Below are 17,002 nucleotides of genomic sequence, written 5' to 3'. Positions count from 1 at the left end.
TAGTCTGGATTTTCACAATGAGTCCTTTGTCCCATCTCCCTCCGCTCACCCCCAACCGGCCACAGTAGTTGTCTGCCTTTTCCTCAGCCATGTTCATTTCGGTTGTTCATGTTAAGAATGGCTTTTTCACACACATTTCAACATAACATTAGTACTGATACAAAATTAGTTCTCTTCTGACACTGAGTGAAAAAACACAGAAATGATGAGGATGGAAAAATGTCAGTGTCCTCCAGGTGTAAAACCATTCCTGTTTGGGGGCTTCTCATTGTTGCCCCTCTAGTGCACCTATTATTGTCATTAGTACCAAAGCATCTGAAACTGATTAACAGCCCCTGCTATTACTTAAGTTACCAAATCAACATCCCAGATGTTTAACTGACTTGATGCTATTCTCTGATCTAAAAATTATTCCTTAAATTTTTGTTTCTGAGCGGTGTATAATGATTTAAACTATATTAATAGCGTTTAAATTCATTCATGAATGCGTATATATTGAACAGGACTCATACCTGTATCCCTCACAGACAGAGGGAGTCTCACAATCTCTTTCCTGGGTCAGTACCTCAGGGCAGTCCTGTCCTCCGTTAGCTGGCAACTGGATGATGAGCCGTTTCCTGTATTGCTTCTTTTTAGTGTTACCACCTAGGGGAAGCCACAAGAGAACACACTGATTCTTTAAACTCACTTTTTTCTAATATGCCCTGAATCTTTAAAGCTGTTTTTTAAAGAAAGGATGTCTTTTGTGTTCTCTGAGAATAATTATTATTAGCCTAGCTAGCATACTTATGTAATTCCTCACCCTGTGCAAGAAGACAGCATTTCAAGGGGAGGCTAACATAATTGAGTGAAATCTCAAATATCATCTCCATTATCTGCTCTATGGTATCCAATACACCTTGACAGTTAGAGGTAATTGACTTTACAGGAGTCCACTTCTATAAGGATTACTATATCAGGCTAAAGCTTCCAGTGAGTCAGTTTGGATAATTTATTATGGATGAAAATGGTTTGGGGATGCATTGCAGCTGGACTATTACTTCTAAAAGTAAGCATCTTATAAGCCTAATGCACACTTCAACATGACAGAAGGATCTGAGGATGTAACAAACAACAAAGATGTCTCTGGAATGTTCACTCTATTAAAGCTTGTATAAGAGAGATGAAAGACACATCGTAATTGTGTGCAGATCGAAGGAAATAAAGTGACTTATTTTGTTTTGCTTCTGGTTTTCCATATTTACATGGAAATGTGTTCCTTTATATTGTAGAATCTTTACCTTGCAATATAAGGTAAAGACTCTTCAACATAAAGCACCATGAGGGGACTGTTGTTGTGATTTGATGCTTTATAAATAAAACTGAACTGAATTGAATTCAAATGAACAAATACATGATTTATAGCAGCTGCTACAGCAGAAGTGTCAGCCTCCACTGAAATAGCCCTCACTATAGCTATACAATCGTTTTTCATCATACCTTACCTTAAAAAAAACAAAAACAACAATAACTGGACCGTCAAACGTCTTCTCCCACATTGCTTGCCATCTCCACTAGGTAACCTCCTTGGGGATCTAACCCTGGGAACCTTTGTTGGAAACACTGCATTTCCATGGCATTTATTAAACATGTCACAACATTTACAAGAGAACTGGAATTTTTGATATTCCTTTTCAGTGAAGAGGTTGCTGCTATTATTTATCTGCTACAGCTAAAATAATGATTTGCATATTTTCTGTGCTTTATTATTGGGGTGACTGCTTTACACACGCACATTCTAGCTGTTTGTGGCCTTTCTAACATTGTTAGAAGCATTAATGTGTGCATTGATTCTACCTGTCTGACACGTTGATGGACAGGGGCTCCAATCACTGTATGGGGTGACAATACAGTCTCTCTTGCATGGCAGCAAACAGGGCCTGACAGTGTCTGGACGAACACTCTCTGGACACCTGAAAGTACATCACTGACATGTCACACACACACAAAGTACCCTTGAAAATCTGACAGAGCCGCAGTGAACACACTGCACTGTAAAAACAAATTCCATGAAGCTTTATAACATGTTTCTAAAATGTCTACTTAAAATATTAATAACATTTGTGGATTAACATGACAAATGTAAAATTTCCCCCTTGGTGATAACAGTTGATTGCGTATCATTTTTTGCCGGATAACACCCTGCAGAAGTCTCACACATGTCTCCTGAGCAATCCCAGCTCATTCTTCTTTGACAAATCTCCTCCAGATTTGATCGTCTTCAGTTTACAAAGATTCAACAGGATTGAAATCATGACTTTGCACAGGCTCATCAATAAAGTTCACTTTAGTCTTATGGAGGCAGCGCTTTTAACATCTTTTGCTTCTTACCTCTACCAGTCTTATTCTGTTCTGTGTGGATGTCTTAGAATTTCTTGATGATACTTCTTACTCCACTGTGCTCTGTAATAAATCAAAACTTCTGTTCCTCAAGTCTAAACTGATTTTTTTTGGCATGATGTTTTCTCAACTGACAGCTAAAGCCTTGCTGAGTTTTTTCTACTATGTGTACATTGGAAGATAGAACGGAAATATTTCTTATTGCAGAGATGGGCAGTAACGCATAATCCGATTACTTTTTTCAAGTAACGAGTAAAGTAAGGGATTACTATAGAAAAAGTAATTAGATTACTGTTACTTTCCCATAAGCGTGCCTCATTGCCAAGTTACTAAACCGTGATTTTGTTTGTGAGTGTCTCATGACAATGATGTATGAACGTGCGACGTTCGTGGCAGCAACAGACGTGTGCAGATCAACAATGGATAATATGGAGTGATGGAGAGAGTACAACCATGCAGCGTTTAAACCATGGAAGTACTCGCATTACTTTGAGTTTGATTTCGTAAAAAGTGACAAAAACATTAGCGTTGGCTGTACGCTTCTTTCTACAGCGAAAAATTAAGCTTCAAATCTGAGCGAGCACCGAGCACGCTGCCACGGGAACGTGACATTCACAGAGAAACCCCCCGGATGCCCCCCACTGACATGACTGCTGCGGCACCAGGCAAACCTCCACCAGGCCCACTCCTGCTAAAAAGGTGAAAACAGGTTTAAGACCGACAGGACTCAGTGCTGCTGAGTCTTTATTATTTATTTTTTGCAAATTGAGAGGTGAAGTGTGAAGCTGATCTTAAAGGTCAAAGGTTATAGTCCAGGTCATTGTTAATAAAAATTCCATCAAGTGCGAGCAGATTGGCAACACAATATTATACAGAGAAAATCTAGACAAGAAGGGTCACTTTATTTTTAGGTGCTACCAATACTTAAGTGAAAATGTCAAGTTCCCTGACATTTCGTCAAAAGACGTTTGTGATGAGCACCAAACGACTTAATTATAAATCACTTCAAGTCTGCATTCAGACTTGCGGGACTCACTCACTGAGCCATGGCTCTGAGATATGGGCAGGCAAACATTATCTGCATCTCTAGCCCTGCAAAGAGACTTTATGTTGTTTATTTTACTTAATATTTACTACTATAATAAATTCTACTATGATATTTTACAACATTATTTTAGACCATTCCAGGCGTATGTTATTTTACAACACAATAGTTTACCATTCTGATTAATTTCTAATGTCTACAATATAACTTTCAGACCCAAAAGCAACATCAAATCGAATTAAGCTTTTATACAGTGGCGTGCAAAGGTTTGGGCAACCTTGTTAATAGTCATTATTTTCCTGTATAAATCGTTGGTTGTTACAATAAAAAATGTCAGTTAAATATATCATACAGGAGACACACACAGTGATATTTGAGAAGTGAAATGTAAGCTCAGTTTGTTTAGCGGACTTGTGTGCATTTATATAACTGCTCGCGGTACCGGGGGCGTGGGGCTTAAAGCACTTGTTGCAGGCTGCTGAGTTTGCATCTTTTGCTGTGAAGTACAGCCAGACTTTTGATCACTTCGCCTTGGGCATTTTTAATCTGTAGCTCTGCTCTAAAAGAACGTACGTACCTGGCCCTGCCTACTATCCTTGTAAAGGTAAAATGATCGGCTAGAATCCAAAGTGTATGACATCTCATGAAAAAAAAAAAGCACCAAAATAAAGCACCGAAATGTGCGCTGCTTTTCGGTCTGGTTACTACCGTTTATGTCAGAACTGGTGCCATAATGGCAACGGATACCGGTACCCAGGGCTCTAGACTAACTTTTTGCCATAGCCGCACCGGTACGCCTAACTTTAAAAATTTAGGCGTACCGGCACAAAAGTTAGGCGCACTCAAATTTTGTGTTTCATGTGCACCTTCTTTGGGGGGAAGTCCATACAGACAATATTCATTTCTAAATTATTAACTAACAATCTTGTGCTTAAAGTGCTTTGTCAATATTGTAGAAAATGTTAAACTTAATCATCATCTTGGCTCCTCTGACGACCTGTTTGCTGCTGCCTGCTGCTGAAAGGCAGTGGGGAGAGGGGAAACTTTGGCAGTGCATTTATTGCAGCATATAATGTGTTTTCTGGATACACTGTGCTTTTTCAGCATTCAAAGATTGATGGCACCGTGTCAGAGCTGGCTATGAATTTCAGACGGATCAGTCCTTAACTTAACAAAAGTTATCAATAGTTCTTTTCATCTTTTCTTATTACCCACAGCTACATCCACTTCTGTCAGGCCTAGGCTGCTCACTAGGGCTGGGTATCATCACTGATTTCTATAATCCATTCGATTCCTGTTCTCAAAGTCCTGATTCGATTCAATTTAGCCTCAGACAGTCAGAAATATTATAATTCTGATCATTTATCAGCACTGATACATGTGACACTTCAGAATTGTGAACATCACAGCAGATGCCTTTGTGTCAAAGTAACTGAGAGTAAAACACAGAAAAACATGAAGGAGATTTTCCTGGTCTGGCTTTTTATAGCAGATAACCTTAAAAATATTCTGCAATATTGCATAATTTTAAGAAGTTTAAATTTCTTCAGTATTGAACAGCAGAAATTAGGCTTTTTTGTCGGAGGTCATTTACATGAAAAAAGAAAAAGAAAAGAAAAAGACAGCGGCCGACAGCGCTGTAAACAATGGTAGACTGGTGGGTAATAAGCAAATGAATAATGCAGAAAACAGAGATTTGACATGGGAAACTGTTCTTGAAGTACACACAGAGAGCTGTGTATGAAGTGTAATTTTTATCGTGATGGAAGCAAAACAGCAAAACTCAGAGGGAATTCATGACGACATTGATCAAATGTGAAGCGCAGTTTGTTGCTTCTTTTGCTGCTGGCTCGGCGAATTTTGGTTGGAGAGAGACAAAACCTGCAGCTCAGAATCTAGCGCAAAAAAGATGTAAACACAGAGCGGACCCGACGCATCAGAATCGCTAAGCTCCAACAGCGTGTCCGTCTACGGGCCGTCGGGTGAGAAAGCCGAGAAAGACAAAGCTGATTCTGATGCGTCGGGTCGCTCTGTGTTTACGTCTTTGTGTGGAATCTGTTAATGAATTGATATCGCTTTATTCAAGCTACTCACCTCCCTCTTCCACCTGCACTTTCAACTGGACCACGGCCAATCAGAGAGGTCCCGCCCCTGACTATCTCTGATTGGTTTAGTCCACGATAGGGGCATAATGTGTGTCTGTTGTTGACCACACGGAGAGTTGCAGAGATTTTTTTTTTTTTGTTACCCAAACAGTTGGTCGCACCGGTGCGACCAAATATTTTTTTTTAGTCGCACCACGGAAAAATTTGGTCGCATTTGCGACCAAAGTGGTCGCACTCTAGAGCCCTGCCGGTACCCATCCCTATTAACAAGGTTGCCCAAACTTTTGCATCCCACTGTAGTCAGTTTGCTGTGCATGCAACTGTCATGATCCTGGGCCATGTTGGCCCAGCATTCTTAGTAGTCGTGTATTTTTGTATTTTGTTCTTTATTTATGCATTGGTTCCTAGGTTGTTCAGTTAAGATGTTCCTTATTTGGTTACCCTCTGTGTGCCCTTCTGTATCTGTGAACCCTCGTCTCCCCTCCTTGTGTTTTATTCCATGTTTCCCCAGCCTGCTATGCCTGTGCTCTCCCCGTGCTCTCCCCGTGCTCTCCTGTCTCTCTCTCTCTCTCTCTCTCCTCCTGTCTGCACCTCTGTACTTCCTGTTTTACTTTGACAGTCTCCCGTCAGTGTCGTGTTTCTCCTGCCATGTCTCGTTACGATTATCTGTGTCAGCTGTGTTCCCCGTGTGCTCCCACTTCCCTCGTTAACCCTCTGTGTATTTATGTGGATGTCTCTCTCAGTTCAGTGTCGCGGAGCTGAGCTGCTTTTCTCCAGGACTGACAGCTGGTGCGGTGGATTGGCATAATCTGGATCGTGACTGGGTCAGAATGGCAAGTGGTAGTGGAGGGTTTTCTGATGATGAGGACATGGATGTTGATTGGCGTAAAGTTGGACATGGTAGAAAGGTAGGGGTTGGACAGGACAAGTTGAAATCCACGCCGACTGGTAAGCGGGCACTTGAAGAGGAAGATGCTAGGCTTGCTCAAAGAAAGAAAGTGTTGATGGAAGAATTTAAAGTGTTATTGAAATTCAAACCTGGGAATGAAATAGCGGGAGTGAGTCCAATTGCTCTGACGAATGGCTTGAAGAAAGCGATCGATGATGTTGAGCTAGCTAAGGTGCTCAGAGATGGGTGTTTGTTTGTTAAATGTAAAAATGCAGAGCAACGGAATAAAGCGCTTAAGTTGCAAACACTTTGTAAAAAGGAGGTTGTGGACAGGAAGGTGGTTGGTGAGAGGAGAGGATGTAGAGGAGTGATTTCAGGTATTCCCGCTGGGGAAAATCTGGAGGAGTTGAGGAAGTTGATCAAAGGAGGGGAAGTCACTGGAATAAAAAGATTGCAAGCTGTTAGAAATGGGGAAAAAGTGGATAGTCCATCAGTACTGCTTGAGTTCCACGGAAATCACTTGCCTGAGAGAGTTATGTTGGGGTACATGAGTTTTAGTGTCCGTGTCTATGTGCCTCCTCCACTCAGGTGCTACAAATGTCAGAGGTTTGGTCACATAGCTAGTGTGTGTAAAGGACGAATGCGGTGTGGACGATGCGGAGGAGAACATGTGTATGGCGAATGTGCCAGTAGTCAGGTGAAGTGCTGCAACTGTGGGGGACCACATGCAGCAGCGTATGGTGGGTGCACAGTAAGGAAGCAGGCAGCAGAAGTTCAACAAATTCGTACAGAGGAGAGGAATCTTATGCAGAAGCTTTGAAGAGAGTTGCAGACAAGGGCAGAAGACCTGATGAGGGGCAAGGAATGGGTGGTGGGAGAGGGATGGGGGAGACAGGCAGGAATCTCCCTGACGTCCAAATGGATAAACTTGCCTTGTTCTTGGCGTATGTCATTAATTGTTCAGAACAAGCCAAAACAAAGACAGAAAAGATCAAGATAATAGTAAAAGCAGCAGCGAAGTTTTTCGATATGCGGGATTTGTCTTGGGAAAAAATACATTCAGACCTTAGTCATGGAGAAGGTGCATCAGACCCACAAGTTGTAACTTAATGCTTATTCTTCAATGGAATGCTAGGAGCCTCATTGCGAATGGGCAGGAACTGAAGGGCTTTATTTGTGCATTAAATTCAAAGCCAGATATTATCTGTGTACAAGAAACATGGCTTAAACCAAGGCTGGATTTTGTTATTCAAGGATATACTAGCGTTCGCAAGGACAGGGTGGGTAAAAATGGAGGAGGGTGTGCAGTGTTTGTTAGGAGTGGGATGTCATATAGTCAGCTAGACACTGCAGTAGAATTAGAGGTGATAGTTGTAGAAGTATGGTCTAATGGCAGGAAGTATCAAGTAATTAATTTTTATAATCCATGCCAAAAGTTGGAGAGGAGAGATCTGGAACTACTTTTAAGGGATTGGAGAGGGAAAATAGTTTGGTGTGGAGATTTTAATGCACATAGCACTTTGTGGGGGCGCCGTAGTGACACTAATGGGAAAGTGGTTGAGGATGTGGTTCTGGAGAAGGATTTGGTGGTTTTAAATGATGGCTCTGGCACAAGGGTGGATTTGGTACGAGGTACTGAGTCATGTCCTGACATTACAATGGTTTCGCAATGTTTGGCAGGTAGGAGCACATGGAAAGTGGTTAAAGAGAGTACAATTGGTAGTGATCATTATCCAATACTTTTTGATCTTTGTGCAGATACTGATGCGACACGAGAAGATAGACCGAGGACATGGAGGTTTGAGGAAGCAAACTGGTGTTTGTTTAAAACATTAAGCGAAAGGAGACTGACAGATGTTGATTTTGGACAGCCTATTGATCAGTTGACTTCTACTATTAGTCAGATTGTGATTGAGGCGGCAACGGCATCCATCCCAAAGAAAGGTGGCAGTAGAAGGATAAAGGTAGTGCCGTGGTGGACCCGAGAGTGTACAACCATGATTAAAGCCAGGAACAAAGCGTTTAAAACGCTGAAAGGAGCACTGTGTGTTCAGAATCTGATATGCTACAAAAGGAAACAGGCGGAAGTACGAAGGGTAGTTAAGTCAGCAAAGAGGGACTATTGGAGGAAGTATTGTGATACTTTGGGGAGATCGACACCGTTGGAGAGAGTGTGGACAACTATTAGAAAAATGTCTGGGAAGAGGAAGGAGTATGGTTATCCAATGATGAAAGATGGTGACAGAATATTAGTAGATAATGGGAGTAAAGCTGAGTTATTGGCCAGAATGTTTTCAAAGGTTCACAGCACAGAAATTCTAAATACGGCAGAAATCAGGGGAAGGGAGGAAACACGAAGGAAACATCTGGAGGACTTACAAGATGCGGAGGAACATGAAGGTCTGATAAATATCGTGTTTTCAGTAGCAGAGTTGAATACTGCATTACTGAAAGTAAGCAATACCACTCCAGGTAGGGATCAGATTAGTTATTGTATGATTAGAAACTTGAGTGACACTAGTAAGAGTATACTGGTTAAATTGTTTAACAAAGTATGGGAAGAGGGTAGGCTACCTGACCAGTGGAAAGAGGCTATTATTGTTCCCATATGTAAGCCAGGAAAGGATCCAGCCTTGGCGGAAAGTTATAGACCAATTGCTTTGACGTCACATTTGGGAAAAATAATGGAAAAGATGGTAAATGAAAGATTACTTTACTTTTTGGAAACTACTGATAAGATCAAGTGGTACCAGAGTGGGTTTAGAAAAGGGAGAAGCACAATGGATCCGGCTGTGCGTCTAGAGCATGAAATAAGGCGTGCCCAAGTGAATAGGGAGAGTGTTGTAGCCGTATTCTTAGATGTCGAGAAGGCGTACGATATGATGTGGAAAGAAGGACTCCTGATCAGGTTGCGTCAGATTGGTATTACAGGGAGGATGTATAGCTGGATTGAAAGTTTTTTAACTGGACGGAAGATTTTTGTGCGAATAGGAAAGGAGTTCAGTACAGGATATGATGTCCAGAATGGCACTCCGCAAGGCAGTATAGTTAGTCCGGTATTGTTTTCCATAATGATTAATGAGGTGTTTGGTGATATAGATCACTCAATGGGGGTTTCATTGTTTGCTGATGATGGAGTTATTTGGAAGAGAGGACGAAACTTACAGTTCACCATGGCTAAAATGCAGCGAGAATTACAAAAGGTGGAGAGTTGGGCTCTGGCATGGGGGTTTAGGTTTTCTGTTTCGAAAACAAAGTGGATTATTTTACGCCAGTAAGAGAATACATTGCCAGTTGAGTCTCAAGTTATATGGGAGTGACATAGATAAGGTTGATTGCTTTAAATATTTAGGTATTTGGTTTGACGAAACGGCTTACATGGAAAACACACACTGGGAAAATGACTGAGAAATGTAAAAAGGTTCTGAATATTTTACGGTGTTTAAAAGGTAATGACTGGGGAGCAGACAGGACAGCATTGAGAGCTCTATATGTAGGTCTCATTAGGTCAGTGCTGGATTATGGGTGTCTGGTTTATGGTTCAGCAGCTAAAACTTTGCTGAATGACCTGGACAGAGTTCAATATCAAGCTCTGAGGTTGTGTTGTGGGGCTGTTAAGACTACTCCAGTGGCTGCTTTGCAGGTGGAAATGGGGAGCAACCATTAGAACTCAGGAGGCGCCAAATTGCTTTGACTTACTGGGCAAATTTGAAGGGACATAGTGACAGTCATATAGCGCAGAGTGTACTTAAGCCTTGCCAAGAACAAGAAAAAGGGACTGGTCAATAGAGAAGTTTCGGGTGGACTATAGGAAAAGAAGTCAATGAGATGGGATTTAGTTGCACAGACCTTAGCCCAGCAGTAGCCTTGTCAGTAGGGATGGGTACCGGTGTCCGGTGCCATGATGGCACCGGTGCTGACATAAACGGTAGTAACCAGACCGAAAAGCAGCGCACATTTCGGTGCTTTATTTCGGTGCTTTTTTTTCCCTGAGCCAATTCTAGCCAATCATTTTACGTTTCCGAGGATAGTAGGCGGGGCCAGGTACGTGCGTTCTTTTAGAGCAGAGCTACAGATTAAAAATGCCCAAGGCGGTTTATCAAAAGTCTGGCTGTACTTCACAGCAAAAGATGCAAACTCAGCAGCCTGCAACAAGTGCTTTAAGCTGATATTGTGATACTGTCAAAGGAGGTAACACCTCAAATCTGATGAAACACCTGGCGACGCATAGCGGTTTTTTTAAAGCCGAGAAATAAGCCGTGTTTGATAGCTTGCTGTGAGACCTCACACTGCACATCTACTGCGGGTGTGGTGCCTGTTATCGGACCCGGAGTTAGCAACATCCCCCCAATAGAGAGTCCTGGCCCCTAGCCCTGTCAGCGTAGCAGAAATGATGACGGATGATGATGGCAGCAGCAGCCGTTCTTCTCTGCGTGAGTAGCTTCATGTTGTTCGTGTGTAACGTTGAGTAGGCTAACCACATTATTACATTAATGCATGTAAGGTGAACTAGCAAACACCGTCGTAGTTACATGCAGCTGTCTTCTTGTTTGATGGCAGATACTCCTTCACCCTGGCCAAAAAGGCTAAAATGACCATAGAAAAAGTGGAAAACAGTTAAACATGAGAGGTTTTTGGACAAAGTTTGTGTTTTTTCCATTGATTAAGCACTGCTTCCAGCCAAGAGTGATGCCATATATGCCCTATAGCTGCAGAAAAGGCTAACATTGTTATCTTTTTACAAAAAAAACAGCTGAACATGAGAGGTTTTTGGACCAATTTTGTGTTCTCCATTCTTTAAGCACTGGTTTGAGCACCGTTTAAGCACCGGCACCGTTTCAAAAGTACCGTTTGGCACTGGTATCGGATAAAACCTAAACGATACCCATCCCTACTTGTCAGTATTGCCACCTTGGTTATATGACCAAATAATTCCTGACTTCTATTTGCTACGTAAGGGAGGGGGGGGTGACTAAAAGCCAGGTGCAAGATCATATAGTGGGAAGGTACTCAGGTTATGTGAAGATTTTTACTGATGCGTCAAAACTGTTGGATAACAGAGTGGGTGTTGCATTTGTTCTCCCAGACATAAGTTATATGGCGAGTGCACGAATTACAGATGGTTTGGCAGTTTATACTGGGGAGCTTGTAGCAATTTTAATGGCTTTGACCTGGGTGGAGGACACACCACTGGGGAGGTATTTGGTTTGCTCAGACTCTAGCAGCGCACTGGTGAGTATAGGTAATATGTCTTCGGACTCTAGACAAGATATTGTTTTTGAGATATTTCATTTATTGTATAGGATTAAACATAGAGGGATAGAAGTGGTTTTCTTATGGGTTCCTGCGCATATCGGTGTTGATGGTAATGAACAGGCCAATAAGTTTGCAAAAAGTGCAGCAAGAAGAAGTTATGTGGGTTTGACTATCAAATACAGTAAAAGTGAGGTGAAAAGTTTAATCAACTTAAAGTTGAAGGAGAAGTGGCAGGCACAATGGGATGGAGATGGGAAAGGCAGGTATTATTATAGCATGCGGAAAACAGTCGGCCAATGTAGAAGGAGCTTTAGAAGTAGAAGAGACGAGGATATAATCTCAAGGGTAAGATTTGGTCACACAGGCTTGAATAGCACGCTTAAAAAGATGGGCAAACATGACACGGGGACTTGTGACTTCTGTGGACAGGAGGAGACGTTTGAGCATGTAGTGTTGGAGTGTGATAAGTACAAGCGAGAAAGGGAAAGATTGCAGTTTGAATTGCAAGAAAATAGTGTTCACCTAAGGGTACGAGACATATTTCAAAGGGATGCAGGGGATGTTGTTTATAGGGCAGTGTTTGGCTTTTTAAGATTGACGGGTGTGTATCCGAGACTGTAGCTTACGAAACCGTTCTGACCCACACTCCTTTCCAGAAGGTGGCGGTAAATGCACCTAAAAGTTGTTTGCCAACCGCCATTAAAATGTAGGAGAAGAAGAAGAAGTTCAGTGTCGCGTCGTCTATGTCTCCTTCCCGAACCAGTGTGCCTTTCTGTGTTTCCTCGGTCCTCAGTTTAGTTTACCCAGTTCAGTTCTGTTTCTTTGTAAGTCCTGCAATAAAGCAGTGATTTTGAGTTCAGTTCCTGTCTCCATGAGTTTTGCGTTTGGGTCCTCATCTGCCATCACACAGCTAGTTCATGACAGTACGCCGCAACCAGTAATGGACCCAGCAAACTCCCTATGGAATCGGCAGCGTGTAGACCCCGCCTTCCCTAACGAGAGGAGAAGGCAGGATGCTCGGCATGCTCGGGAGCGCGAGTCTGCCTTTTATGAGACTCGATTGGCTCTAGGTGGGCCGCGCAGCCTCCATACTGCAAATGCTACTGCCTTTTCTTCACCTCGTCCCCCGGTGATTAGAGTTGGAGGATTCAGCCTATCGCCTGCCGCAACTCCTCTGGCCTTCTCAACTTCCAGTTCACCTCCCCGATCGCCGCCCATATCCCGCGCAAAGAAGAGGGTTACTCGGCGGCCGAGGAGAGATTTCGTGCCTCCCACAAGCAGCCTATCTCCGCTGCAGTCCTTTGCACTCTTCCTGGGACTTCCATGCTCAGAGCTGCATAAGCTCCCTGTCTCTTCGACGCAGCTCGGCCCGTCATCGGCCCAGTCAGCCGACGTCTCAGAGGTGCTTGCGTCTACAGCCCCGGGAACTCACGGCACAGTTCCCAGGAAAAAACGACGCTCACGCCGTCGCCACCCAAAAGTTACTGAGCAAACTCCGGTGGTGAGTGAATCTGTGTCTTCCATGCCACTTCCGAGCCGGACCGACTCGGACAATATTCTATTCCTCAGTCCACAGTTTTTCATGTCCGTAACTCAGAGAGGAATAGTAAGTTTGAAAATGACTGTGTTTCCAAGCCTCATAATGTGTCTAAGTCCACCTCTGCACCTATTAAGCATGAGACTGAGTTCATTGTCCCCCTAGAGACTGCTGTTCAGGCTGAATTAAATAATTCTGACACTATAGACTCTGTGCGTGTCATCCCAGAGGCCGTTAACTCGGTGTATGGTAATTCTGGGTCAGTTACTCCAGAGCCTGCATTACCTACCCCCACGCCCATGTTTGAGAATGACTGTTTTTCCTTTGCTCCTCCCAGGTCAGCAGTAACTAACACACAGACTGATAATCTCACCTTAGAAAAGCAAAAGGCTATTTTTGAGTTGCATACCTGTGAATTAAATATTAAAACAAACAGTCCTGAGGTTCCTGTTCCTGCTGAAACCAGAGGGGACCCCCTGGAAAATGAACTGTGTCTTCCAACCTTCAAAGGCTGCGCTTTCTGTTCTTCAGGTTGCTTCTGACCCTCTGCCACATTTAGATTTTCCTGCCTTGTCTGTTAGCTCTGAAACTGTTTCTCCAGGGATAAAGAATGTTTCTCCTCTCGAGTTAGCAATAGCTGATGCGAAGACTGTTAACTCAGGTTTTGAAAACACTAAGACTGTGCATTCAATCACTGTTGTTAAGTTTAAGGGAAACAAGTTACCATCCCTCATAAGTAAACTGCTAGGGGAGCTCAGATTGAATATTCCAGAGTTAGCTTCGCACCCAGTTACTTCAGACACTACCTGTGTTAACACCCCTACTCCTATACCCGCTGAGTATGAGACTGTGGATGGTGTTTCTTCACTCCTGGACTGTGTTGCTCACCAGCTTGCATATTCAGAAAAAGTCTATGAAAATGTCCCTATCTCTATAACTGCTCCTTCTGAGCCAAGAATTACAGACTCTGACTTTGCTAAGCCTGGATCCATCTGTACAATGACTGTTTTAAAAACTGTTAATTCTTACATGAGCAACTTAAGTACAGCAGAGTTGCTAAAACCAGCCCGCCATAGGTCTCTGTTTGCTGAAACTGTGTTTGGCTCCACGAACTTGGTTTTCCCCATGTCCGTTACTGCTCCTGAGCTCAGCTCTCCAACTCCAGTTCCTGTACCCAGGGCAGCGCGGGCCCAGCTTTCCCTTGCACCCGTATCAGTTCCTCGGGTGAGGGTGGCTGAGGTCCAGCTGGTCCCTGCTTCTGTCTCCAGCTTGGCAGAGGCTCCGTTCGTCCCGGCACCCGTACCTGCTCCTCGGGTGGGGTTGATGGACACCCAGCCGTCGCCTGCGCCTGTTCCAGCTCCCTGGATGAGGTCAGCTGTGACCCTGCCGACTCCTGCACCCGTCTCAGTTCCTTGGGTGGGAGCAGCAGAGGTCCAGCTAGCTCCTGCACCTACACCGGCCCCCAAGGTAAAGGCAGCCAGAGCCCAGCTCGTCCCTGCACCCGTATCTGTTCCTCGGGTGGGGATGGCTGGTGTTCGGCCAGGCCCTGCACCCGTTCCTGTTCCCCGGAGGAGAGCAGCCAAGAGTCAGACACCTGCTCAGTCACCAGTTCAACTACCTGCTGACCCACCATCACTGCAACAACCACTACAACTTGCACTTCTGTCCATAGCGCAGTCATTATCTCAGTCATTACCCCAGTTTCCTGTTCTGTCACCAGTTCAGTCTCTAGTTCAGTTGTTAGCTCAGGCATCCGCTCTGTTACCACCTCAGTTTCTCGCTGCATTGCCTATTCAGTTATCAGCTCTGTCATTAACTCTGTCACCAGCTCAGTTAGTAGCTCAGCAACCCGTTCAGTTACTGCCATCCTCTGCTAGAAGCTCTTGTGAGCTCACTCAGCCAGCTGAGGACTGCGTGGTGCTGACACATCTTGGACAGACTGTTTGCCCCGCACAGCCCCAGCCGTTGCATCCCAAGCCAACTGCGTGCCCTGTGCAGCTACAGTTAGCGTCCGCTGAGCCAGAGGTCTCCGCACCTGCTGGCTCTGCATCCCTCGTCTCCGCTGGGGGTTCAGGAGAACCGCTCCAGCCATCCCTCGTCTCCGCTGGGGGTTCAGGAGAACCGCTCCAGCCATCCCTCGTTTCCGCTGGGGGTTCAGGTGAGCCCGCCCAGCACTTCCTCGTCTCCACTGGGGGTTCAGGAGAACCTCTCCAGCCGCTCCTCGTCTCCGCTGGGGGTTCAGGCGAACCTCTCCAGCCGCTCCTCGTCTCCGCTGGCGGCTCTGGTCAGCCTGGCCAGCACCTCGTCGTCTCTGCTGGAGGGTCCAAGTTGCCTTCGCCTGGTCCGGCCTCTGCATCTGCTTCACCCACGCCCGGTCCGGCCTCTGCATCTGCTTCACCCACGCCTGGTCCGGCCTCTGCATCTGCTTCACTCACGCCTGGTCCGGCCTCTGCTTCGCCTCCGTCGTCGCCTGTGGCTGCCACGCCACCGTCTGGTCCCACCTCGTCTGGTCCTGTGCCCACCAAGCCTCGACCAGTACGCCCGACGCTTGAGAGCCGCCGTCTTCCACGCGGTCGGCCTCCGGATTCGTTCTGCCGCCACTGCCACTTTTCACGTGGCCGGCCCCCGGAACGGCTGAACTGAACTTTTATGCTGTCGCCCCCGGGTCGACCCTCTGTTCTATATGGACTTTGCTTCCCTGTTTTGACCTGTTTTGTATGTTTGTGGACTCTGTTTTTGTCTCATGCTCCTTGTCTTTTGTTTGGTTTCGTTCCCTCCGTCCTGGTCCCCCGCCTCCCGCCCTGGGTAGGTTGTTTTCTGTTTTTCTTGTGTTTTGGTTCTTGGGTTTGGGCTGTCGGGACCCAGCCCTTGAGGGGGGGGGGGTTATGTCATGATCCTGGGCCATGTTGCATTCATGCAGCATTCTTAGTAGTTGTGTATTTTTGTATTTTGTTCTTTATTTATGGATTGGTTCCTAGGTTGTTCAGTTAAGATGTTCCTTATTTGGTTACCTTCTGTGTGTTTTTCTGCATCTGTGAACCCTCGTCTCCCCTCCTTGTGTTTTATTCCATGTTTCCCCAGCCTGCTATGCCTGTGCTCTCCCCGTGCTCTCCTGTCTCTCTCTCTCTCTCCTCCTGTCTGCACCTGTGTACTTCCTGTTTTACTTTGACAGTCTCCCGTCAGTGTCGTGTTTCTCCTGCCATGTCTCGTTACGATTATCTGTGTCAGCTGTGTTCCCCGTGTGCTCCCACTTCCCTCGTTAACCCTCTGTGTATTTATGTGCATGTCTCTCTCAGTTCAGTGTCGCGTTGTCTATGTCTCCTTCCCGAACCAGTGTGCCTTTCTGTGTTTCCTCGGTCCTCAGTTTAGTTTACCCAGTTCAGTTCTGTTTCTTTGTAAGTCCTGCAATAAAGCAGTGATTTTGAGTTCAGTTCCTGTCTCCATGAGTTTTGCGTTTGGGTCCTCATCTGCCTTCACACAGCTAGTTCATGACAGTAACTGTAGTGCAGGCAAAATCAAAAAGGGTTTCTCCAGGGTCAGCACAAGTGATAGTTAAAAACAAATAAAAAAACTAAATGTTACAATCCACCCCTGTAGAGTCCATTATCAACTAGAACTTGTGTGAACAACTATCCCATAACGCATTATCTAATATTGCAAAGTATTTAAATACTCAACTGCTGTTAGATACTTGCCCAGTTATTCACATTATATTTAAAAGAGAGAAACATTTTCTTGCCAATGAATCATTAATATATTGATTCTTTTGAATAAATTCGGTACATTTTCTG

The 17,002-nt window shown here is 44.6% G+C and overlaps 1 protein-coding gene across 1 annotated transcript in view; it reads right to left on the bottom strand.

Annotated features, from left to right (window-relative positions):
• The window catches only part of LOC116335010 (thrombospondin type-1 domain-containing protein 7A-like), a 255,565-nt gene that overhangs the window by 113,873 nt on the left and 124,690 nt on the right, over positions 1-17,002 (bottom strand). The window contains exons 9-10 of the mRNA XM_039605075.1: positions 1,837-1,952; positions 513-645 (exon numbers count right to left, since the gene is read on the bottom strand). Coding sequence (XP_039461009.1) covers positions 513-645; positions 1,837-1,952 — 249 coding nt within the window. The remainder of the gene's footprint in view (positions 1-512; positions 646-1,836; positions 1,953-17,002) is intronic.

Source organism: Oreochromis aureus, linkage group 22 (genome assembly GCF_013358895.1).
Source record: "Oreochromis aureus strain Israel breed Guangdong linkage group 22, ZZ_aureus, whole genome shotgun sequence".
NCBI lineage: Eukaryota > Metazoa > Chordata > Actinopteri > Cichliformes > Cichlidae > Oreochromis > Oreochromis aureus.
Note: the sequence above shows the minus strand (reverse complement) of the source record. Positions and strands in the feature narration are given on the sequence as shown.